Raw genomic sequence first — 23,688 nt, forward strand, 5'->3', positions numbered from 1 at the left:
AAGGGGAATCATAATAGTGCCTATAATACGGTACTATAAAACTGAGAATTAAACTGTACATTACACATTACCTGGGATGTGAATTCTATAAATGTTCACTATTATAGTTTTCATCATTACTATTATTGATGCTATTTCTGTCATGCACGGTACTTAAACCAAGGGTGAAGTTTACTTTTTAGGATTAGAATGCCCCCAAAAAAGTAAGACAGAAGAAGGAGTTGTGAACATTAGGGAAGAGGGATCCGAGGACGTGACCAAACAGCCAGAAAATTGGTTCTAATAAATCTAATTGAAGCATAGTCTTGCTATGGGAGGTGGAGAAGAGTGAAAACAATCTTAAAATGTAATCACAGGATGATTTCTGTCAGATTAAGCCTTTTATTACAGCCAAAGAAGTTGGATTTAAGAATACAACAAACCTCAGTAGCAAAAAACACAGAACAATCCAATTTAAAAATGGGCTGAAGATCTGAAAAGACATTTGTCTAAGGAAGACATACAAATGGCCAACAGGTATGTTAAAAGGTGCTCCACATCACTAATCCTCATGGAAATGCAAATCAAAACCACAGTGGAGTATCACCTCACACTTCTGTGTGTGTGTGTGTGTGTGTGTGTGTATGTGTATTATTATTCAGCTATAAGAAAGGAGATCCTGCCATTCGCGATGACATGGATGGACTCTAAGGGCATTATGCTAGCTAGGTATGATATGTATTTTATGTGGAATCTAAAGAGGTGAACTATTAGAGGGAGAAAGTGGTATGATAGTTTCCAGGGTGTTGGGATGGAGGAAACATAGAGATGTTGGTTAAAGAGTACAAACTTCCTGTTACAAAATGAGTAAGTTCTGGGGATCTGTGGTACAACATTGTGATTATAACTAATAATACTGTATTATATACTTAAATGTTGCTACGAGAGATCTTACATGGTTTCACCACCAAAAGGAAATGGTAATTTTGTGATGTGATAGAGCAGTGGTTCTCAACCTTGGCTGCACATTAGAATCACCTGGGAATCTTTTTAAAATCCTGATTTCTGGGCCTCATCCTCCGGAAATTCTGTTTCTTTGTTATGGGGTGGGGCCACAACATCAGTAACAAAGAAACAGAATTGCCGAAACCGGTTTGGCTCAGTGGATAGAGCGTCAGCCTGCGGACTGAAAGGTCCCGGGTTCGATTCTGGTCAAGGGCATGTACCTGGGTTGCGGGCACATCCCCAGTGGGGGATGTGCAGGAGGCGGCTGATCGATGTTTCTCTCTCATCGATGTTTCTAACTCTCTATCTCTCTCCCTTCCTCTCTGTAAAAAATCAATAAAATATATTTAAAAAAAAAAAAAGAAAAAGAAACAGAATTTCCGGAGGATGAGGCCCAGAAATCAGGATTTTAAAAAGATTCCCAGGTGATTCTAATGTGCAGCCAAGGTTGAGAACTACTGTGATAGAGATATTAATTAATGCTATGGTAGTATAATTTTACAATATATAAGTGTATCAAATCAACATGTTGTATACATTAAACTTACACAATGCTATATGTCATATCTCAATAAAGCTGGAAACAAACAAAAGACATAGGAAGAATACATCCATCTACAAGCCAAGGAGAGAGGCCTCAGAAGAAACTAACCCTGCCAACACCTTGATATTGGACATCTAACCTCTAGAACTGTGAGAAATAAATTTCTGTTGTTCAAGCCAAAAAACAAAACAAAACAAAAAACAGTACCACACACTTAGTATAAAGTGCAGATTATAGTCTTTACTCTCAATTTTGAAAATATTTATAGAGTAGGAAACATTTGGAAAAGTATTTTGAAATATCTTTACTTTTTTTGGTAATTCTGATTATCCACATACATATTTCTATACTAGTTCCTTGTATCAGCATTCAACTTAGGTAGAGGTAGAAATGTATACATAGAGACCATATACTCAAGTAAACTCAGTAAACTGTGTTAGGTTAAAGACATTTGTTTCAAATATTATCCTGACTAGATTGGGGCTGTCATGGCTCATCCAAATGTAAAATAATGCAGATCTGAATAGCTGTGCAGATATAGACTGAAAACTGTTGTGTCTACCTTGTCACTAATAAGTGGTGGGAAAAGTAAATAAAGTAATAGTTTTCCTCCAGAATTTAAGGGAGTTGAAAATGCCAATAATTATAATTAACAGTTTGTTTCAGTATATGTATATAATAACACATACACAATAACACATACCTGGCTTATGTCTCCAAAGCAAATTACTTATTAGCACTTGGAAGAAAAAGCAGTTAACTCTACTAAAGGTAGTAAAATTCATCCTGGTCTCTTAATCCTCTTTATTACTTAAATATTAGCATTATTCATATTCATCTATTAATTTAGTTATTTAGTGAGATAAGACAGAAGGTGTATTAAAAATAAAGAAGGTAGGATGGGAGGCATAGTAAGTGGAAAATTTAAGAGTCATGACATTTGCCGAACCGGTTTGACTCAGTGGATAGAGCGTAGGCCTGCGGACTCAAGGGTCCCGGGTTCGATTCCGGTCAGGGGCATGTACCTTGGTTGCGGGCGCATCCCCACTGGGGGGCATGCAGGAGGCAGCTGATCGATGTTTCTCTCTCATTGATGTTTCTAGCTCTCTATCCCTCTCCCTTCTTCTCTGTAAAAAATCAATAGAATATAAAAAAAAAAAAAAGTCATGATATTTATTTCATAAGGGAACTTGATAGTAACAGAAAATGCATTTTAAATAAATAAAAAGTAGGTATCTTTGATTTGGTCAAGATACCTACTATTTAGGTTAACCGTTGCTACAATTTCATTCTGTTATACGTAATTCTTCTAGAACTTTACTGTGGCTCCACTGCATAGATATCCTCTCATTGTTTTAAGTGATACCTCTGCAGTTTGGAGAAAAAAAATAGTTTCCCATTTATAGACCATTGCTCATTCACTCATGAATTCATGTAACCCCCAAAGGTGCTGAGTGAAGAATATTTCTTTTTTGAGATAAAGAAATTGACCCAGAATGTTTTTTATATTATCTTACTATTCAGTTACTCATAGAATTCCGTGTTATTCAATATATTTTCTTGCTTTTCAAAATATATAATACCCGAAGCCTGACTTTTGGAAACTGACTCATAGCAACTGTCTGGCAGAGCCTTAGTAAAGGAAGTCCACACAGCAAGTACTGTGCATCCCAGTGTTAGCTAGGTTCCTCTTGAATCCTTCCATGCCTTACAGAAAAAGCAACGAGTCTTCTGTAAACCACTCCCAGGAGTGTGATGGTGAGCACAACTATTCCACACACAAGGCTGAATGCCCATCGTGGGCCCCAGGAAGTGTACACTTGGCTGATGAACACGGGTCCAAGAATCCGTGCCGCACTTCCAGAAGCTGTTAACCAGCCCATGTACACACCCTGTGAGGTGGGGATGGGGAGAAGCAGATTGATATTCAAGTTTAGTTATTTTAAAAATAAGAATGATGCTACTATTACAAAACTATGGGAAACTCACAGGAATCACTTTCTCCATCTTTGATTTATGAATTACATATAAAATGCATTTCTATAAATACAGCAAATAATGAACAGTAAACTTACCTGATAGAGTCAGCTTAGGAAAAACAAAAGTAGTAGAAAAGAACAAATTAAATATCTGCTGAGGCCCTGGGAACAATAGAATTTATTAATTTACTTTTTAAGACTAACATTTATTTTGTACTTGCTATCTTCCACACAGTGTGTTAGGTGCTTTACATATATTTGCCAATGTTCACAAATGTTTATTACTGGTGTCCCTACAAATGTGGAAGCTGAAGCTCAGAAATTCAAGTAACTAACAAGATCTCTGAAGCCATGTGTGCCTAACTCCTCTGTACCACCTTTCCACTATACCATGTCACTCCTCCAATTACTGTGCAGTGCAGCATTACCTTTAATAGTCTCACATTGAAAACCTAACTGTCCACATATCTCACTCATATGTGGGATATAATGATCAACATAATCTGATGAACAAAAATAGATACAGAGACAAATGGCAGGGGAGGGGGGGTTAGAGAGCAACCAAAGGACTTGTACGCATGCATATTAGCATAACATGACACAGACACTGGGGCAGTGGGAGCTTGCCCAGGGTGGGAATGGCTGGGGGCAGGGGGTGTCAATCGGGGAAAATGAGACATATGTAAAACTTTAGACAATTAAAAAAAAAAAGAAAACCTAACTGTTCATCAGTGGTTGATTAAGTAAATAAATTATGGTATATTTAATTAATGGAATGCTAAGCAGTTGCTAAAAAGATTGCAATTGTTTCTTTGATATTTTTCTCCATTTTGCTTCTATATTTTAATTTTTATATCATGAATATGGAAATTCTTATAATAAAAACTAATTTTAAAATATACATAGCTGCTGTACTAGTTTTTTTCTTTATTGATTAAGGTATTACATGTGTCCTTATCCTCCTCTTGCCCACCCCCCACCCCCACCCCCGTCCCTGCTCATGCCCTCATTCCCCTGTTTTCTGTGTTCATTGGTTAGGCTTATATGCATGCATACAAGTCCTTTGGTTGATCTCTCCCCCTTACTACCACCCTCCCCTACCTTCCCTCTGAGGTTTGATGGCCTGATCGATGTTTCTCTGTCTCTGGATCTGTTTTTGTTCATTAGTTTATGTTGTTCATTATATTCCACAAATGAGTGAAATCATGTGATATTTATCTTTCTCTGACTGTACACTTTTAAGGCTATTGTGTTTTCATCTTTTAGTAATCGTACCTAGGGCCAAATGAAATTAAGCCTAGAGTCAAATTTGCCTATCAATTTTGGTTTCCCAACTGTTGCCTAGTTTAAGAATGAGTTTCAGAACTTTATGCTTCAGATATTTTTTTTCTATGAAAATGATCTTGAGCTTATAACCTCTGAGTTCAAGAGAGCTTTGAGTTTTTAGAGTGCTTTTTGTTCAGTTTCAACACACAAGTCCTATAAGTACTTTTTAAAAATTGTCGGTTTTTTTAATAAATTCAAAATGCTGAATATGATAAAAATCTCCTGTACCAGCTTGTGTGAAAATAGAGAATGGTAGCACAGAATGTCAGTGAAGCATATTTCACATAATTGCAATGCCAGGGTAATTGACTCACCTGAGGTTTTGGTCCCAAAATTTTTGAATATAATGTATATGACATAACATTGCAGGATGGATAGCCTATTCCAATTAGCACAACTGATGTGAGGAACTGGGCTAGATGGATCATGGGGGTGTAGAGGCACCAGGCTTGTTCAATTGGGCAACCAGTTGGTCCTTCACTCTGATCTTCTCTTGGAGACCGCCAAAGAGTAATAATAATTTCCCCAAATGTGGTATTAGGAATTGAATGATTATGTAAATCTGTAAAAACAAAATTAGTATAGTGCATGACTTACTACTAGATGAATAACGGATGCAATGTAACATTATAGAATTATGTATGGATATACCTTCCCACTGTATCTTGGGAAATTGATTTCCCCAAGGTAATAAGATAAAGAAGCCAATCCATATGATGACAAGTCCTCCCAGTAGAATAGCACGCTCGCCAATCCTGTTAGAGAACAAAAACATTATAACAGTTTCATTACTTTTATCATTTCAAAAACTATAAATAAAATATTTTGATGCTTTTAGTGATATATCAATTAAATGAATGCTAAATATAATTTCCCACTAAGAACCAGGACTTCTCTAAAAACTGGCTTATTTCAGGTCTGGTACAGAAAAATGTATAAACTGAGCCTGGACATTTACTAGGTGTATCGGTTAATAATGCGGATTTTGTAATGAAAGAAAACACGATAACTTCAAGAGAAACATCAAAAGTGCTTTATTCAGCCCTGACGGGTTTGGCTCAGTGGATAGAGCGTCGGCCTGCAGACTGAAAGGTCCCAGGTTCCATTCCGGTCAAGGGCATGTACCTTGGTTGCGGGCACATCCCCAGTAGGGGGTATGCAGAAGGCAGCTGATTGATGTTTCTCTCTCATCGATGTTTCTGACTATCTCTCTCCCTTCCTCTCTGTAAGAAATCAATAATATATATATATTTTTTAAAAGTGCTTTATTCAAAGTAATGTCCATCGTTAGCTATACATTTCCCCCATCTTTCAGGTAATCTGTGGATATCATCCCAATAGAACTTTTCTTGATTTAAGGCAAACCATTCAGAGACCCAATTTTCCACTTCTTTGTACAATTTGAAGTGCTGCTCAGAAAGTGTGTGTGCCATAGATCGGAACAAGTGGTAATCTGAAGGAGCAAGGTCTGGTGAATACGGCAGGTGGGTTAATACTTCCCAGGCAAGATCTTTTAATGTGTCTTTAACTGGTTTTAAAGTGTGTGATGGGTGCATCATCATGAAGTAAAATTACTTTGCCATGTCTTCTGGCCCATTCTGGTCGTTTCACAATCAAAGCGTGGTTCAAATTGATTATTTGTTGTCGGTAGCGATCAGTATTAATGGTTTCACCTGGTTTTAGGAGCTCATAATATACCATACCTTCCTGAGCCCACCAAACGCAGAGCATTGTCTTCTTTTTGAAGCATTTGGCCTTGCTGTCGATGTTGATGGTTGACCTGGATTAACCATGATTTTGTGCGTTTGAGATTCTCAAAATAAATCCACTTTTCATCGCCAGTTACAATTTGATGCAAAAAAGACTTTCTTTCATGCCATTGAAGCAAAATTTTACTGATGACTTTTTGGTTTTCCATTTGGCTTTTGTTCAGTTGATGTGACACCCATTTTCCTTCCTTTAAAATCTTTCCCATTGCTTGTAAGCGATCGGAAATTGTTTGCTGAGCAACGTTTAATCTTTCTGCAAGTTGTTTTTGAGTTTGACATGCATCTTCATCCAATAATGCTTGTAATTGTTGGTCTTCAAACTTTTTTGGTTGACCTGGACGTTCTTTGTCTTTCACATCGAAATCATCAGTTTTAAAGCATTTAAACCAGCGTTCACATGTATCTTGATATGGAGCATGTTCACCATAAGCTTCTTGAAGTATTCAGCAGCACTTTTCTTCAAAATAAAGTAATGAATTAAAACTTCCCACAAATGCTCTTTTTTTTGGCACAAAATTCAACATTTTTAAGTGTAAAAATATCTATTACGTTAACACCTTCAGCAAAATTGACATATGAAGTTTTGAAGCTTGTTGTCAATACAACAAAATAGCATACATATCAAATCGCATATATATCAATATATGTGTAACTCCGTCTATTGAAAAATAATCCACATTATTAACCGGTACACCTAGTAGTCATACCAGAGTGCAGAAAAGCTATCAGTGACTACTAGATCATGATAAAAGGACTCAGAGCCAATTGGAAGAAGCATGACAATGTGAACACCAAAAAGAATAGTAATGACAATGGACTGAAACACATAAAAATATTATAATCTATGAATTCATATTATATTAAAATACTCTTGGTCACTTTTAAGAGGATATTAGCAAACCAATTCTTTATTTTAAAAGCCAGTTAATAAAATAAAAGGAAAGAATCACCCTGTCTTTCCTATACAGACTGTACCTCAGAATAACCAAATAGTTGGTGACAGGAAGTTTCTCTTTATTGAAAATACTACAGCAAATAAATAAAGAAATGATAAAATTAAAATAGCATTTTGCAATGACCTATGAATGAATAAATGGATCTAGGGAATGTCAATGACCACTTACATAATAAAAAGATAAACAAAACATTACATTTCTCCAGATGTAAGTTTATAACACCACCTATAAATTATTCTTGTCAAAAAAATTAAACTTGTGGAGAACCAAGATGGTGGCATAAGGTATAGACCTTTTGTGTGCTGCCTCCCACAACAACATTGAAACTACCAACTATAAGACAAAACAGCTATCATCCAGAACCACGGGAAAGCTGGCCCAGTGGAAGTTCTACAACTGGAAGGAAAGAAAGAAGCGCATTGAGACTGAGTAGGAGGTGCAGAGGCGACAAGAACAGAGGTACGGAGTCGCGCGCCAGGCAGGCTGCAACTGGGTGCGAGGTTTTTTTCAATCGGAAGGGGATACAAGCTCTCAAATCCACTGAGCTTGTTGGGGCAGGATTCTGAGGTCCCAGACCCCTACGGGGAGAGGTGGGACTGCCTTGCAGCTGGTCGGAGAGTGAGGGTGGCTTTCTCGCGGAGCTGCTCGCCAGCACTCGGCACTCGGGGACGCAGAGATGCGGAGTCTCGGAGAGGCGAGGAGTCACGGAGATGCTGATGACAACCATTGCTGTTTTCTCCACCCTGGTGATTCCCTGAGACCCCGCCCTACTCAATTTACATCCCCACCCAAGCTGTGCCAGTGGCACAAAAGGAACCACCTGCGCTTTTGCAGCCTAACCCAACAAACTGCAGATTTCAACTCCTCACATCCATAAGGGACACACTCAAGAAGCAGAATCAGGTTCGGAGGAAGCCAGAGACGGACCCGGCTGGGCCGGCGACATGGAACTGCTGTACCAGCAAACGCACAGGCAGATCCACCAGATCCAGTCTCACATGGGACGCCGGGAGACAGCAGACAAGCAGTCTGTGCACTTAGTAGAAAACGAAATCCAAGCAAGCATACCAGATATTCAGCTAGCTAGAATGCCTGGAGATTTTGTCCAGCTTCCCAACAAAAGACAGAATGCCAAACTTCGTGTTGACCAGTTAAAGTATGATGTCCAGCACCTGCAGACTGCTCTCAGAAACTTACAGCATCGGCGATATGCAAGGGAGCAGGAGAGACAGCGAGAGGAGCTTCTGTCTCGCACCTTCACCCCCAACGTGGGATGCGGCGCCCCCTACAAGGCTGCATGAGGCTGCGACGGCCCCTGCAAGGCTGTGTGAGGCTGCGACAGCCCTTGCAAGGCTCCAATGCCCCCTGCGAGGCTGCGACGGCCCCTGCGAGGCTGCGACGGCCCCTGTGAGGCTGTGATGGCCCCTGCGAGGCTGCGATGGCCCCTGGGAAGCCGATGGAACCACGCGAGCTGCCCAGATGGTTTCGTCAACGGCCCGCGAACCAGCTCGCAGCCCCACACACAACCATCACCTGAAGGGTGAGAGGGGCGAGAGCAGCTCTAGTGTTGCTTTCTCCTCACTTCTGGTAGCGAAATCCTCATTTTAAACATGAGGATACAGTATTTTAAAAAGCCATTACGTGGCTCCATACCCTTTCTGAGTAGAACGTGAACAAGTTGTGAGAGACCTTTCCGAACACAGGGACACGTTGCGGATGGAAATAGCTACATTTTCCATGTGTATGACCTTTGACCCGGCGACAAAAAGCGTACACCTATGGATGAGGATAGTGGGGGGGTAAGGGCAGAGGGCGGGGTGGGAACTGGGTGTCGGGGAGCTATGGGGGGAAAAAAGGGGAACAACTGTAATAATCTGAACAATAAAGATTTATTTTTTTTAAAAATTAAACTCAAATCTCACTAAACTTCCAGATCTAAGTAAGTATCAAATTTTTTTATTTAGGAAAGTTCATAATTAGTTTTGTTTTTCAATGAAATATGTAGACAACTATGAAGTTCAGTGCAGCAAAAAATTTCTTGCTGCCTTTCTAAGTATCAATTTTTGAGAAATAGAGACAGGAAAATTTATTTTAGTTAAAAAAAAAAACACCATAGGGATTCAATCAGTGAGATACAAAATATGGGAAACTATAGGGCAAATAGTTTCTTTTTTTAAAAAATAATTCTTTATTGTTGACAGTATTACATATGTCCCCTCTTTCCCCTATTGACCCCCCTCCAGCCCACCCTCGTCCCCCACCCCAGGCCCTCACCACCCCACTATCTGCATCCAAGGGCAAATAATTTGTAAAGGAAAAAGAGAGAGTGAGGTGGAAAAGATTAGATTAAAAGAGAAGACACTTGAGAGCCTCAATCAAGTGATTAAGCTATGGAACAAAACAAAGAACAAACAAACAGGATGGAAACGGTAGAGAAAATGTGAATACTGCCTGGATATTTTATTTTATTTTATTTAGAAATCACTTAATTTTTATAGATGTGATAATGTCAGCATTAACTTTTAGAGATACATACTGAAATATTTATGGCAGACATGAAATAATGTCTGGGATTGACTTCAAAAGAATCCAGGTGTAGGGGGTAGGGAATGTGGAGGTATAGATGAATCAAAAGTATGCAAGTGTTTATCATTGTTGAAGCTGGGTAATGCATATTAGAGATTCAGTGCATGATGCTCTCTGTACCTTTGTATATGTTAGAAATTCTCCACAATAAAAAGTGAAATATACAAACAAAACCAAAGGCTTCTTAACACAAACCCAAACTCTTCCCAACTCTCTTAGAATACCTCCAAGGATTCACATTTTTCCAACCTGATCTACCTTATTCCTCACTCTGCTCTAGCCAAACTGGCCTTCCTGCTTGTTCCTTAAACATGCAAAGCTCAGTCTAATGTGGGAGTAGAGTTCCAAGCCACTCCAAGGCTGCTCTGTGACTTCACTCAGGTCTCTGCTTGGATGTGACCTCCTCAAGCATGCCTTCCTTAAGCACTCCATCAAAACAGCACTTCCCCTCTCTCCCTACCCCCTCCTACCACTCTATTCTCTTCCTCTGTTCTGCTCTTCTTCATAGTACTTTATCACAACCTGACCTCACCTTTGCATTCATTGGCTTTCTCTCCAATTGAATTCACCTTTGCATTGGCTTTCTCCCCAATAGAATTCAAGCTCTTTGAAGGTATAGAATTGGACAATCAGTATGAATGCCTATTAGCAGGACAGCTCTACTTTAGATTTAACCACTGAATCTTTTTTGTTGTGTAACATATATTACCATGCAGCAGAATAATGTTCTATGAAATACACTTTTAGAAATACTTTAAGTAAAATATAATAAACAGATGCTACATTAGAAGGCAATTATTCACTTTGTAAATATATTGCTTTACTAAAGAATATGCCATATGGTTTAGAAATATGCTCCCTTAATAAGCTTTACATCTATTTTCAAATGTTCAAAGACTAAAACTACCACATAAAAAGAAAAAAGCTTTCAATTGTTTTACTAACATATTCATTTACATTGTTAACTGTTACATGTTTCACTTTTAAAATACAGATTGGGAGCCCTGACTAGTTTGGCTCAGTGGATAGAGCGTCCGCCTGCGGACTAAAGGGTCCCAGGTTCGATTCTGGTCAAGGGCACCAAAAAAAAAAAGAGTTATGAAGTGATATGTCCTAAAATACAGATTGGGAACAAAACCAAAGACATATAACTTACTTTTTGGCAAGTGATTTAATTCCCATGAAAATAATAACAGCCTCAATTCCAAGAGCAGCAAGTATTATTCCATCATATAAGACAGCTTGTTCTCGAGTCCAGGCATACATATCCATTGTTAATGGAGTAAGGATGCTTAGAAAAACCAAAAAGAAAGTATTCTCATTTTATTTAAATCATAGTCATTGTTAAAGCTGATATAAAAACTTTAATAATGCTCTTGACACGTTTAAGAATTTGTATCCCTTTTAACAATAACACCAGATCTAAATAAACAAAAATTTTAAAACATTTTTAGCACTTTTTTTATTGATTGTAGAGAGAGGGAGGGAGGGAGGGAGGGAGAGGGAGAGAGAGAGAGAGAGAGAGAGAGAGAAAGCATGAATTTGTTGTTCCACTTATTTATGCATTCATTGGTTGATTCTTGTATGTGCCCTGACCGGAGATCCAACTTTGCAGTGTCTGGACAATGCTCTAACCAACTGAGCTTCCCAGCCAGTGCATTTTCAGCACATTTCGATGTTACATGCACAAGCTACTAAGTTTGAGTGTTTGTGTTCTTATTTTTTAACATTTTATTATAAAGTAATATATCCACATTGTTGAAAGTTTGAAAAACAGGAAAATAAAACAAAGAAACCAAAACTCCTACCATTCTAATATAACTGAATAATCATGGTTATATTTTGGGTTAAATAAGTCTCTTTTCAATTAAATAATGTTACCATTATTAGATTATTAGAATCTTCTGGAATTTCTTTTCTCTTTCTCAGTCTCTTTCATCCCTATCATTGAATGTATATATTTTTCACCCTACCTCTCTGAATGTCTCTCTTCCCTTATATGACTATCTCCTTCCTTGCCAATCTTCTTTTCCTATTTTCTATCTCTTTTTGTTAACTAGCTACAAAATGGAATTGAAATATATTTAAAATATTCATTCTTTTGCCCTGGCCAGTTTGATTCAGTGGATAGAGCATTGGCCTGCGGACTGAAGGGTCCCGGGTTCGAGTCTGGTCAAGGGCACATGCCAGGGTTGTGGGCTCGATCTCCAGTAGAGGGCATGCAGGAGGCAGCCAATCAATTATTCTCTCTCATCATTGATGTTTCTATCTCTCCCTCTCCCTTTCTCTCTGAAATCAATAAAAAAAAATTGTTTTAAAAGTTCATTCTTTTTTTTTAAAGGACATATAAAAAAACTAAAAAACAAAATTAAAAATAAAACATTACCATTTTTTAAATTTTAAAATCAGATGAGTTGATGTGAAATATAGTTTGATGGTTTCTCAATGAGTTAAACACAATTACCATATGATCCAGTGGTTCCACTTCTGGATATATACCCAAAAGAACTGAAAGCAGGGACTCAAATAGATACTTGTACACCAGTGTCCATCACAGCATTATTCACAAGAGCCAAAAGGTGGAAATAATACAAATTACCACAGATAGATGAATAAACAAAATTGGTATACATATAATGGAATATTATTCAACCATAAAAGGTATGAAATTCTGACACATGCTAAAACATGGATGAACTTTGAAAACATCATGCTAAATGAAATAAGCAAGACACTAAAAGACAAATCTATCATTCTACTTATATGAAGTACCTAGAATAGGCAAATTTACAGAGAGAAAGTAGAATAAAGGTTACCAAGGGCTGGGTGATAAGGAGTGCAGACATTGTTTAATGGGTGCAGAGATTCTGTTTGGAATCATGAAAAGGTTTGGGAAATGGAGAGTACATTCACACAACACTGTGAACGGACTTAATGCCACTGAACTGTACAATTAAAAATAGTTAAGCCCAGCTGGTGTGGCTCAGTGATTGAGTATCGACCCATGAACCAGGAAGTCATGGTTCAATTCCTAGGCAGGGCACATACCCGGGTTGCAGGCTCGCAGGCTCGATCCCCATTAGGGGGTGTGAAGGAGGCAGCCAATCAATGATTTTCTCCCATCATTGATGTTTCTCTCTCCCCCCCCCCCCCCCCCCGTTCCTCTCTCTCTGAAAATAATAAAAACATTTATAAAAATAGTTAAAATGGTAATTTTTTAAAATCCTCACCCAAGGATATGTTGTTTTTTTAACTGATTTTAGGGTCTACCTGGTAATGCTCAGGGGATAGAGCATTGGGCTGCGGACTGAATGGTCCCAGGTTCAATTCTGGCCAAGGGTACATACTTTTTTGTAGGCTCCAGCCCCAGTCAGAGCACATGCAGGAGGCAACCATTCAATGTGTTTCTCTCACATCCATGTTTCTCTCTGTGTGTCTCTCCCTCTCCCTAAAAATCAATGGAAAAATATCCTCGGGTGAGGATTAACCAAAAAAAAAAAAAAATTATTTTAGGAAGTGGGAGGGGAGAGAGAGAGATGTGGGGAGTAAGATTACAGACAAAATTAACTACATTTAAATTAAATATCAAACACTTTTTACATCATGACAAGGAAAATGTCTTACATAAAGTTGAGAACAACTATATGCCTGATTAATATTGCATTAAATATAAATTGTTTTCATAATCTGATGTAGATGAAGACAAAACTTACGTTTCAAAAAGGGCAAAGATAAATAGGACCACGAAAAACAGAACATTGGTAGTCACTACAGCCACTTTATCAATACTTCTCTGGGGAATCTGAATTTCATCTGTACTTGCTGTAGTGAACAGGAGAAAAATTATATTACTTACAGGTGTTATTTTGTCATCAGACAATGTAGAAATATATGTAGCAAATTCTATGACTAAACATTTAAAATCATTTTTAGGCTTCAAAATAATTTAAAATTAACAATGTATATGACAGCAATAACTTTTAAATGATATTTAAAAGTAAAGTAACTTTTCTTCCCAGGAAATACACTTCAAATTCTGTTATCTACAGGAGATACTCCGTCTATTCGTGTCTCTCAGTCCAGAAGAGGCATGTATTTTACAGAATTCTTTAAAATGATCTTATACTAAATACATGTGCCTTAAATTTCATTTGCAGGTTTTTTTTCCTATATTACCTTAATCTTAAATTACGAGGATTTCATGAAGCCCTGAAATAGTTTACAAAATCAGTTCTTGTTTCTGTGATTCACTTCAATGAATATATATTTTATTTTGAATTTCAATCATATGTGAAATTAGTATTAGTAAATATCCTCATGTCGTTACCATAAAAGTCCTAATGTTATTTATATTTTTGCAAAGTAATACTTTAGGAGGGCAAAGTGAGTGTACTGCCTTATCTTGAACCAGTGTAGTTAAGCTATACACTAAGTACAAACTATTCCTGATACAACTGAGAAGTGTGAAGCCATATAGGTCTTAGATACATCTGTCATGCTATTTTACTCAGAATAAACCAGGTAAGTAACACAAGAATGTGTTCATTTATGCTGTATAAGTGTATATGTAGCAGCAGCAGGGGGCAGGCAGTGACTTTCAATAAGTTTCTATAATTTTTCCATAATGGTACCTGCCTTTTTATCTCAGGATTTCTGAGGAGTTCCTTCTCTAATTTCAAATGAGATTTGGTAATAGTCTGCTATACTTGGATACAATTAAGAAAGCACATTGGGCCCTAACCGATTTGGCTCAATGGATAGAGCATCAGCCTGCGGACTCAAGGGTCCCAGGTTCGATTCCAGTCAAGGGCATGTACCTCGGTTGTGGGCACATACTCAGTAGGGAGTGTGCAGGAGGCAGCTGATCGATGTTTCTCTCTCATTGATGTTTCTAACTCTCTATTCCTCTCCCTTCCTCTATGTAAAAAATCAATAAAATATATATTTAAAAAAAAAAGCACCTTGGATACTCAACATAGGGTCATGACCTCCCTTTCTAAACACACAAAACTGTAGGATTGGCTCTCTGAAACCAAGACTAAGTGATTTTTAGCAATGGTTTTAACCTCACCAATCATGAACACCAAATAACTGATATTCGTATGTCTTTTCTTTTTAAACAACTTAGGTAACTTTCAACTTTGAAGATCTTTCCTAAGTCACCCCTTTTATTGTCCTCAGAAGCAAAATCCAAGTAAATACCAATGGATCATTAGAAACACTTTGTTAATTTTATAGTAATTTAGTTAAACAGCTTAATAGTACCTTCTTCAAAATTAATACTTTTACACTGTCGTCCTGAGTCATCCACACGATGCTCTCTTAAAAAGAAAAACACAAATATTGTATCCATGAAAGGCTTAGTATAATAGACAAAGGGGTTAAATTTATTACTAGCCTTCTATTTTTTCACATTCTGATATAACTTTTTATATTGGCTTTTGAGTTATGAAAGTATTAGCAATGAGATATAACAAAATTTAAATGATACAAGTCATGATACTTATACTATATAAAATGGAAAAAAGAACAACCAAATTCATCCAAAAGCCTATGTGATCAACCTTAATCAGTATTTGAAGTTCAACAGTGATTTTTAAACATTAGTTGTAATTGTTTTTGGACCCTTGGTTAAAGTACTCCAAAGAAATATGAACTAACCAAATTTTTGTAGCTTTATAAAATTTCTTCTAATATATAAAAGATAAAAGATACATTTGAAGTAACTTTTGTATTTAAGGTTGATACTAATCACTCATCTACTTAAAATGTTGCTTTCATGCCATTTTCTTAGAAAACTAGAAAACTAGAATTAGTAAATCAAGATCAAACCTTAACTTTTCAAAGACCTTATAATCTGTTCTCATTTATCAAATTGTCTATTATTTTAGTTACAAGTAAGTACATTAGCTAATCAGAAAATATGAACACAATTATAGACATGAAATAACAAATTAGGACTTCTTAGGAATAACTATCCTCCAACAATGATAGTGCTTATTTAATTTCACAATCTATAAAAGTAGTTTTATCATTTCTGTCTAATTACCTTAATATAAAAAGGATCAGAATAATATTTAAAACTCCAAGGAAGGCGCCAAGTAAAACTGGTGCTGTATACATGTTTATCTGAAGCTGGATAGTCTCCCATGTCACGCCCTTTTCTCCAATGAGTGCAAAACAGGTCTGAAAAACTTATTAAAGTAAAACGACACAGATGAATTATTTTATGGAGACAGATTTTTAAAAATGTGAAAGACGTTTACCAAGAAATTAGAAGTAACATGGAATCATTCATCTACATCAGTGGTCGGCAAACAGGCTCCCGAGCCACATACGGCTCTTTGGCCATCTGAGTGTGGCTCTTCCACAAAATACCGACTTCTGAGCACGGGCCACGAAGTTTCAATCGCACTGTACATGCGCGCCTGCACGTGGTATTTTGTGGAAGAGCCACACTCAAGGGACCAAAGAGCCACATGTGGCTCGCGAGCTGCAGTTTGCCAACCACTGATTTACATCATGCATCTGAACAGACAGAAAAAAAAACTGGTTCTGGTTGAGGGGGACAGAAAAATTCACTCTTTCTATATAAAGCACAGATACAGTACATAAACAATATACAGTATGTCTGTGGTATTAAAATTTCATGGTATGGAGTGTTTAGGAAAAATTGTCTAAAAAAACTCTTTAGGGGGTCAACAATGAAAAAAAGATTGAGAAACACTGATGTGCATGAATTTACAAAGGATTAGATCTCAAGTAGTTACTTCAGTAATTTCATTTTTTTAAACATCTCCATAGAAATGTAAATTATACAATTTCTTCCATAAATGAATTATACATTTAATCAACTTGTCACATTTCAAGTAAATATTTTAAAATATTACTGTGTATATGATATTTAAGCTACATATATTTAATATTTTAAATCTGATTTTATGGCACAAATCAGATTAGGAGAATACTGATTTGCTCTCCTGATTTAGATTCTCTATCTGGCTCTTCCAAAAATGTATATGTAGTTTTGTGGTGAGGATTAAGTAAGATACTGCAGCACTTAGAACAGTATCTAGCACATACTCAGTAAATGTTAGTGCTTATTGATGTAGTTATTATTAGGGAAGTTATCTGAACTTTTCAGGCCTACATCTACTCATCTATACAGAATGTTTAAATGAGATAGTCTTTAAAATATGCTTTAAGTGATCAAAATATTTACTGAGAACCTGTGTATGCCAGATATTATGCTAGACACTGAGGGCAAAGTAAGACCCAGAGTTAGTACATATGGAAAATAATATAAATAATAAATAATATAATAAACTTTCACATAGAACTGTAAACCTACTTTTGCCCCATCCTCTAAAGAGTCTAGCCTCACTGCTGCATCCAAAAATACTAGTTTCCCTTCAACTATGAGGTTTTCTATTTGGATTTCATTTAACATTTGAACTTAAAAGTTCTACCCAATTCAAGTTAAGTAGTTACAAGTAAAAAACACCTACCTGGACCTAGAATAAAACCTAATGCTTGACATGCACTTGTATTTGCCATGGAACTTGTTCTTTCCTGAAGGGAAGTAGCACCGGCAATATATGATCTAATAACTGCCACATTTCCTAAGAAAAGACACAATTAAAAAAAATATCCATCAGTTTATAAAATTTCAACTTAAGTTGGCTTTATGCAGAGGAAATATTAATCCCTAGTATAGCCACTGTTTCCTCTTTATGATCATAGAAAGCATGTTTATTGAGGAAATGCACCAATTAATAGAAAATATTTTTAGTAATATGAAAACACAGTTAAATATTTGAATGAAAAAAAAAATGGCATTAACCTAGCCAGTTTGGTTCAGTGGATAGAGCATCGGTCTGCAGACTGAAGTGTCCCAGGTTCGATTCTGGTCAAGGGCACATGCCTAGGTTGCGGGCTCAATTTCTAGTAGGAGGCATGCAGGAGGCAGGTGATCAATGATTCTCTCTCATCATTGATGTTTCCATCTCTCCCTCTCCCTTCCTCTCTGTAATCAATAAAACCATGTATTTTAAAAACTGGCATTATAGGAATGTTAAACTATTTTTTCATCATTAAATACTGAGAAAGCACTGAGTAAATAGCATATTACTCATTGCTATAACTATTTTTAAAAGATGTCAAAAACTGCATGCTTAGACTTGTAATAAAAGAAACAGAAAAAAAATCCACTAGCAATTTAATTCAAAAATTTATTGAGCAATTACTGTGTACAAGAGACTTAGCTAGGGACCAGGCCACAAAATATGTTTTTTAGTCAAATTGTATATAATTACAAAAAAGTTTACTGTATGATTGGTGATATAAGATAAAAACAGCGCAAAACAGTATATAAGAAAGGAGCAGGGCCCTAGCTGGTTTGGCTCAATGGGTAGAGCATCAGCCTGTGAACTGAAAGGTCCCAGGTTTGATTCTGGTCAAGAGCACATGCCTGGATTGCAGGCTCGATCCCCAGTAGAGGGCATGCAGGAGGCAGCAGATCAATGATTCTTTCTTATCATTGATATTTCTCTCTCTCGCTCCCTTCTTCTCTGAAATCAATAAAAATATATTTAAAAAAGAAAAAAGAAAGGGCCAGGGTAGCCTAAGAAAATTCATGGAAGATGTGAAACTTGAATTAAATCTTAAAGGATGAAGAATGATGGGAACAGAAGAGAGAAATGATGAGTAATGGGAACATCATGAGCAGAAGCTAAATGATAGGAAGATAGCTATGTTTGCAATCACACATCTATATGTTGAACACTGGATATGAGATTAAGAAAGGTGACACCAAGTGAGATTGGGCCATAAATTTGTGAATCTGACACAACAGAACATACATATATATACATGCATATTACCTGCTCCAAATCCCACCAATCCACGAGCAACCAACATGTAGTATTTATTATGAGAAGCTGGGACGTGCACATACGCATAGAGGCAGTTGGCTGCCACCGAAATGAAGATGGAGACAATGAGAGGTTCTTTTCTTGGTCTATAATTAGACCACAAACCAAATATAGGTGAAGCTACCATTTGGCCAAGACTAAATGAAGCAATAACCCAGCCCAAAAAACTTGTATCAGCTGTCCTGTCAATCTGCAGAAAAAAAGTACAATGCTTTAAGAATTATTATCCAAGAAAAGTCAAATTTAAAACATTAATACATTTTTTCTGACATGAAATATATATTTTTAATATATTTTTACTGGTTTCAGAGAGAAAAGGAGAGGGAGAGATAGAAACATCAATGATGACAGAAAATCACTGATTGGCTGCCTCCTGTACGCTCCCTACTGGAGATTGAGCCCTCAACCTGGGCATGTGCTCTTGACCGGAATCAAACCTGGTATCCTTCAGTCCACAGACCAATGCTCTATCCACTGAGCCAAACCAGCTAGGGCTAATATTTCTTATGTAAAAAAATAAAAACAATTCTAACTAATATAAGTTTTATAATACCATTATTTATAGTAAGTGATTCAGATTTCTGACATTATAATGAAATGTACTGAATTCACTATACACAAGGAAATGCTTGAGAAGCTTCATATTTTGGAACTATTATAAAAATAGTTGGATCAGCCTGGCTGGCTTGGATCAGTGGTTGAGTGTGGACCTATGAGCCAGGAGGTCATGGTTTGAATCCCCGGTCAGTGCACATGCCCGGGTTGCAGGCTCGATCCCCAGCAGGGAGTGTGCAGGAGGCAGCAGATCAATTATTCTCATCGATGTTTCTCTCTCTATCCCTCTTCCCTTCCTCTCTGAAATCAAAAATATATTTTAAAAAATGTTGGTTCAGTCCTAGCCAGTTTGGCTCAGTGGATACAACTATCTAACTTCTCTAAGCTTCTTCATCTGTCAAACAGGAGTGATAATATCCACATCACAGGGTTGTTATGAAGAGCAAAAAATGATGTAGGTGAAAGATTTAGTTCTGTGCCTGGTGAATATGAACTCTCAATATTATGATGAAATAACTTGAAAAAATTAAGTATTTTGGTGAAAATGTTACATTTGTATTGCTAAAGAACCAATTATAAGTTCATGTAATCAAAACATTTACCTTTGAAGAGCTTTGAAATATCTGGGGGAAGGTGTGATCCTTTTCAAAATTCAACATATTGGACTGAGTAGACCTAATTATTGCAAATACCTTCTCTTGAGAGTTCTAAGGTTAATTAGACTAGTACAGGGACCATACAAATCAACAGTTGTGATGCATGGAAATATATTTTTAGCAAAGATGTTGCTGCAGAATTGTTAAATATTGTTTCAATTCCAATAACTCTGCCAGTATGGAAAGAATTTTTACTGTCATGGGTATAATTTTTTTTAATTTTTTATTTATTGATTTGAGAGAGAAAGAGAGACATCGATTTGTTGTTCCACTTACTTATGCACTTATTGGTTGATTCTTGTACATGTCCTGACTGGGCATCGAACCCCCAATCTTGGTGTATTGGGATGACGCTCTAACCAACTGAGCCACCCTGCCAGGGCTCATGGGCAATAATTTCATGTAATATAATTTTAAAATTAATTTTCAAAATAGCAATGCAAATGTGGCACTAAATCTAGTTTACTTTTGTTTTGTTTTTATTAGAGAGGTGGTTTTGATAGGATGCAAAAGTGGCTAATAAGTAGGTGACCAAACCTGTGCATTTGCCTGGAACTGATCAGGTATAATCCTATTTTCCTGGCATAGCACTCCTTTCACTTCAAGTGTTCTGGTTTGCACAATAAAGAATATGCTCACATTACTTATAATCTTCTATTGAAGAATTATTATCTTGAGTTTTTCTAGTAAAGATTAAATCATAGCACTAGCCAGTTTGGCTCAGTGGGTAGAGTGTCAGCCTGCAGACTGAAGGGTACCAGGTTTGATTCTGGTCAAGGGCACATGCCCAAACTGCTGGCTCGATCCCCAGTAGGGGGCCAGCCAATCAACAATTCTCTCTCATCATTGATGTTTCTTTCTCTCTCCTCCTCTCCTTTTCTGAAATCAATAAAAATATACTTTTAAAAAAAGATTGGGAAAAAAGATTAAATCATAGAATATCAAAGAGACTCTAGAAAACTCTTAACTACATAAAAAGTTAATACTACTAAAGCTACTTAAGAGAAGAATAAAGTGTACAAACCTTTTGGAGATAGGGCCATATTGACATTATCACAATAGAAAATCCTGTAAAGAGGTAAACTCTGTTATTTATATTTACAATAATTCCATCATTATAAATACAATTTTTTAAATTCTAGCATGGATTTTAAAATTCTGAATTTACAAATTTATGCCCTAAAATGTCTACTTTATCAAACAATGTGGTTTTAGGCTTGAAAGAATACACAAGTATAGTCTTTGACCATAATTAATATAATAAAAGTCAATTACCTATTTTCCCTTTCAAGCCTTTACTATAAATGATAATTACTAAAAGCTTTGTTAAAGTGTTTATAGCAGAAATGGAGGAAAGGCCACTTTGTTATAGAGTAAGAGCTAGACTCCTAATCGGTGCTGTTTGGGAGAGATAATTAACTATAGGGATGTCTAGGAATAAATGAAAGAAGGCAGTAGTTATAAAGAACCAGGACACTGCCCTGGCTGATGTGACTCAGTTGGTTGGGAATTGTTCTCATACACCAAAAGGTTGCTGGTTTGGATTCCAGATCAGGGAGGTTTCAGGATCAATCTCCTGTATGAGGCAGTCCATCAGTGTTTCTCTCTTTCCCTTTTCCCTTTCTCTCTCTCTCTCTCTCTCTCTCTCTCTCTCTCTCTCTCTCTCTCTCTTTTGTTAATCCTCACCTGAGAATATTTTTCCATTGGTTTTTAGAAAGAGTGGAAAGGAGGGGGAGAGACAGAGGGAAACACCAATATGAGAGACACATTGATTGGTTGCCTCCCACATGAGCCCACCAGCAACGGAGGTATGTGCCCTTGACGGGAATCAAACCTGGGACCCTTCACTCTGTAGGCCAACACTCTATGCCAGCCGTGGGCAAACTACGGCCCGCGGGCCGGATCCGGCCCGTTTGAAATGAATAAAACTTAAAAAAAAAAAGACCGTACCCTTTTATGTAATGATGTTTACTTTGAATTTATATTAGTTCACACAAACACTCCATCCATGCTTTTGTTCCGGCCCTCCGGTCCAGTTTAAGAACCCATTGTGGCCCTCAAGTCAAAAAGTTTGCCCACCCCTGCTATTCACTGAGCCAAACTGCCTAGGGCTCCCTTCCTCTCTCTTTAAAAATTAATTTTAAAATCTTTTAAAAAAAAACACAAAACAGGACACTTAAAAGAAAAGTCATTACTTCTGTTAGGCTTTATTGATTGAGAACTGTAATGATAAACTCCATTGCTATTTGTCAATTTTAAATGTTAGGCACATGCAATCAAAATTCTATAAAGTTTTTTTAAAAGAAGTTTTATTAAGATATAATTCACATATCATACAATTTACACATTTAAAAAATACAATTCAGTGGTTTTTGGTATAATGACAAATATGTGAAACCATCACCAAAGTCAATTTTAGAACATTTTAATGACTTAAAAAAAGAAACCCTGAACCCTTTAGCTATATTTTGCTACACTCTAGAATAGTCACATTCATAGAAACTGAAAGTAGAATGGTGGTCCCTAGAGGTTGGGAGGATGTGGTAATGAGGAGTTGTTAATTGGGTAAAGAGTTTCAGTTTTGCAAGGTGAAAAACTAAATATTGGTTATACAGCCATGTAGATATACTTAACACCTCTGATCAAGATGGTAAATTTGAAGTTATGCAGTTTTACCACAATAAAAATAATTTTTTTAAAATTAAATATTAAAATATAGTATACGAATTTCTAAAATTATGTAATTTCTAGTACTTACCTACACTGCTGAGAAACATAGTAAGATACAGAATCCTAATAGATCTCCATCGGCTCTTATAATGCTCCTCAGTTTCTATAATATCCCATTCTCTAGGTGTAAAGAAGAAAGAAGTAGTACTAAGTTACCTCATTATATGCAAATCTTTCTTGGCACACCTTTATTTTCTATGGTCTAAAATCATAGAAATGATATGAGAGGTATAATTTACTAATACTGGTTTTCCTGTATTAATTCATCTATGAATAAGCATTATTTTTTTGGATTTCCATGGGTTGTATTTATGCATCATTATACAATTTTATTATTCCAAAGTGCTGAAACTTGTAAAACTGACAAAATGAATAAAGTTTATCAAAATAAATAAACTAGCTCCAATAATTAGATCTCCCACAGGTGGGATATACAACTATTAAATATTTTAAGATAATTACTGTCATCATTATGACATGCTCTACTTGATGACAGCAAATTAACTTCGCTGCAGGAAGCTATTCTGGCTGGGTCAAATTAATGTAGAAGTGACACCAGGAAAGTTTGATGTGACCTAACACATTCCTAGCCTGAGGCCTCCTGGAACACTTGCCTTTGCTCTAACACGTGGACTAGAGAGACTGGGTTGGTCGTTCATACAGGCTTGTG

At 36.7% G+C, this 23,688-nt stretch overlaps 1 protein-coding gene across 4 annotated transcripts in view; it reads right to left on the reverse strand.

The window, feature by feature from the left end:
- Positions 1-377: 377 nt before the first annotated feature.
- The window catches only part of MFSD8 (major facilitator superfamily domain containing 8), an 85,687-nt gene continuing 62,376 nt past the window's right edge, over positions 378-23,688 (reverse strand). For 3 of the 4 annotated variants that reach the window (XM_070415172.1, XM_070415171.1, XM_070415173.1), the window contains 11 exons: positions 23,047-23,138; positions 21,313-21,356; positions 19,027-19,267; positions 17,653-17,766; positions 16,194-16,338; positions 15,410-15,465; positions 13,858-13,966; positions 11,301-11,435; positions 5,485-5,588; positions 5,148-5,395; positions 378-3,420 (listed from right to left, as the gene is read on the reverse strand). In XM_070415172.1, coding sequence (XP_070271273.1) covers positions 3,205-3,420; positions 5,148-5,395; positions 5,485-5,588; positions 11,301-11,435; positions 13,858-13,966; positions 15,410-15,465; positions 16,194-16,338; positions 17,653-17,766; positions 19,027-19,267; positions 21,313-21,356; positions 23,047-23,138 — 1,504 coding nt within the window. In that variant the 3' untranslated portion in view covers positions 378-3,204. The remainder of the gene's footprint in view (positions 3,421-5,147; positions 5,396-5,484; positions 5,589-11,300; positions 11,436-13,857; positions 13,967-15,409; positions 15,466-16,193; positions 16,339-17,652; positions 17,767-19,026; positions 19,268-21,312; positions 21,357-23,046; positions 23,139-23,688) is intronic. The other variant, XM_070415174.1, reaches the window with a different exon arrangement.

Source organism: Myotis yumanensis, unplaced genomic scaffold, assembly GCF_028538775.1.
Source record: "Myotis yumanensis isolate MYYU_CA2020_CCGP unplaced genomic scaffold, mMyoYum1.0.hap1 SCAF_5, whole genome shotgun sequence".
NCBI classification, from domain to species: Eukaryota; Metazoa; Chordata; class Mammalia; order Chiroptera; family Vespertilionidae; genus Myotis; species Myotis yumanensis.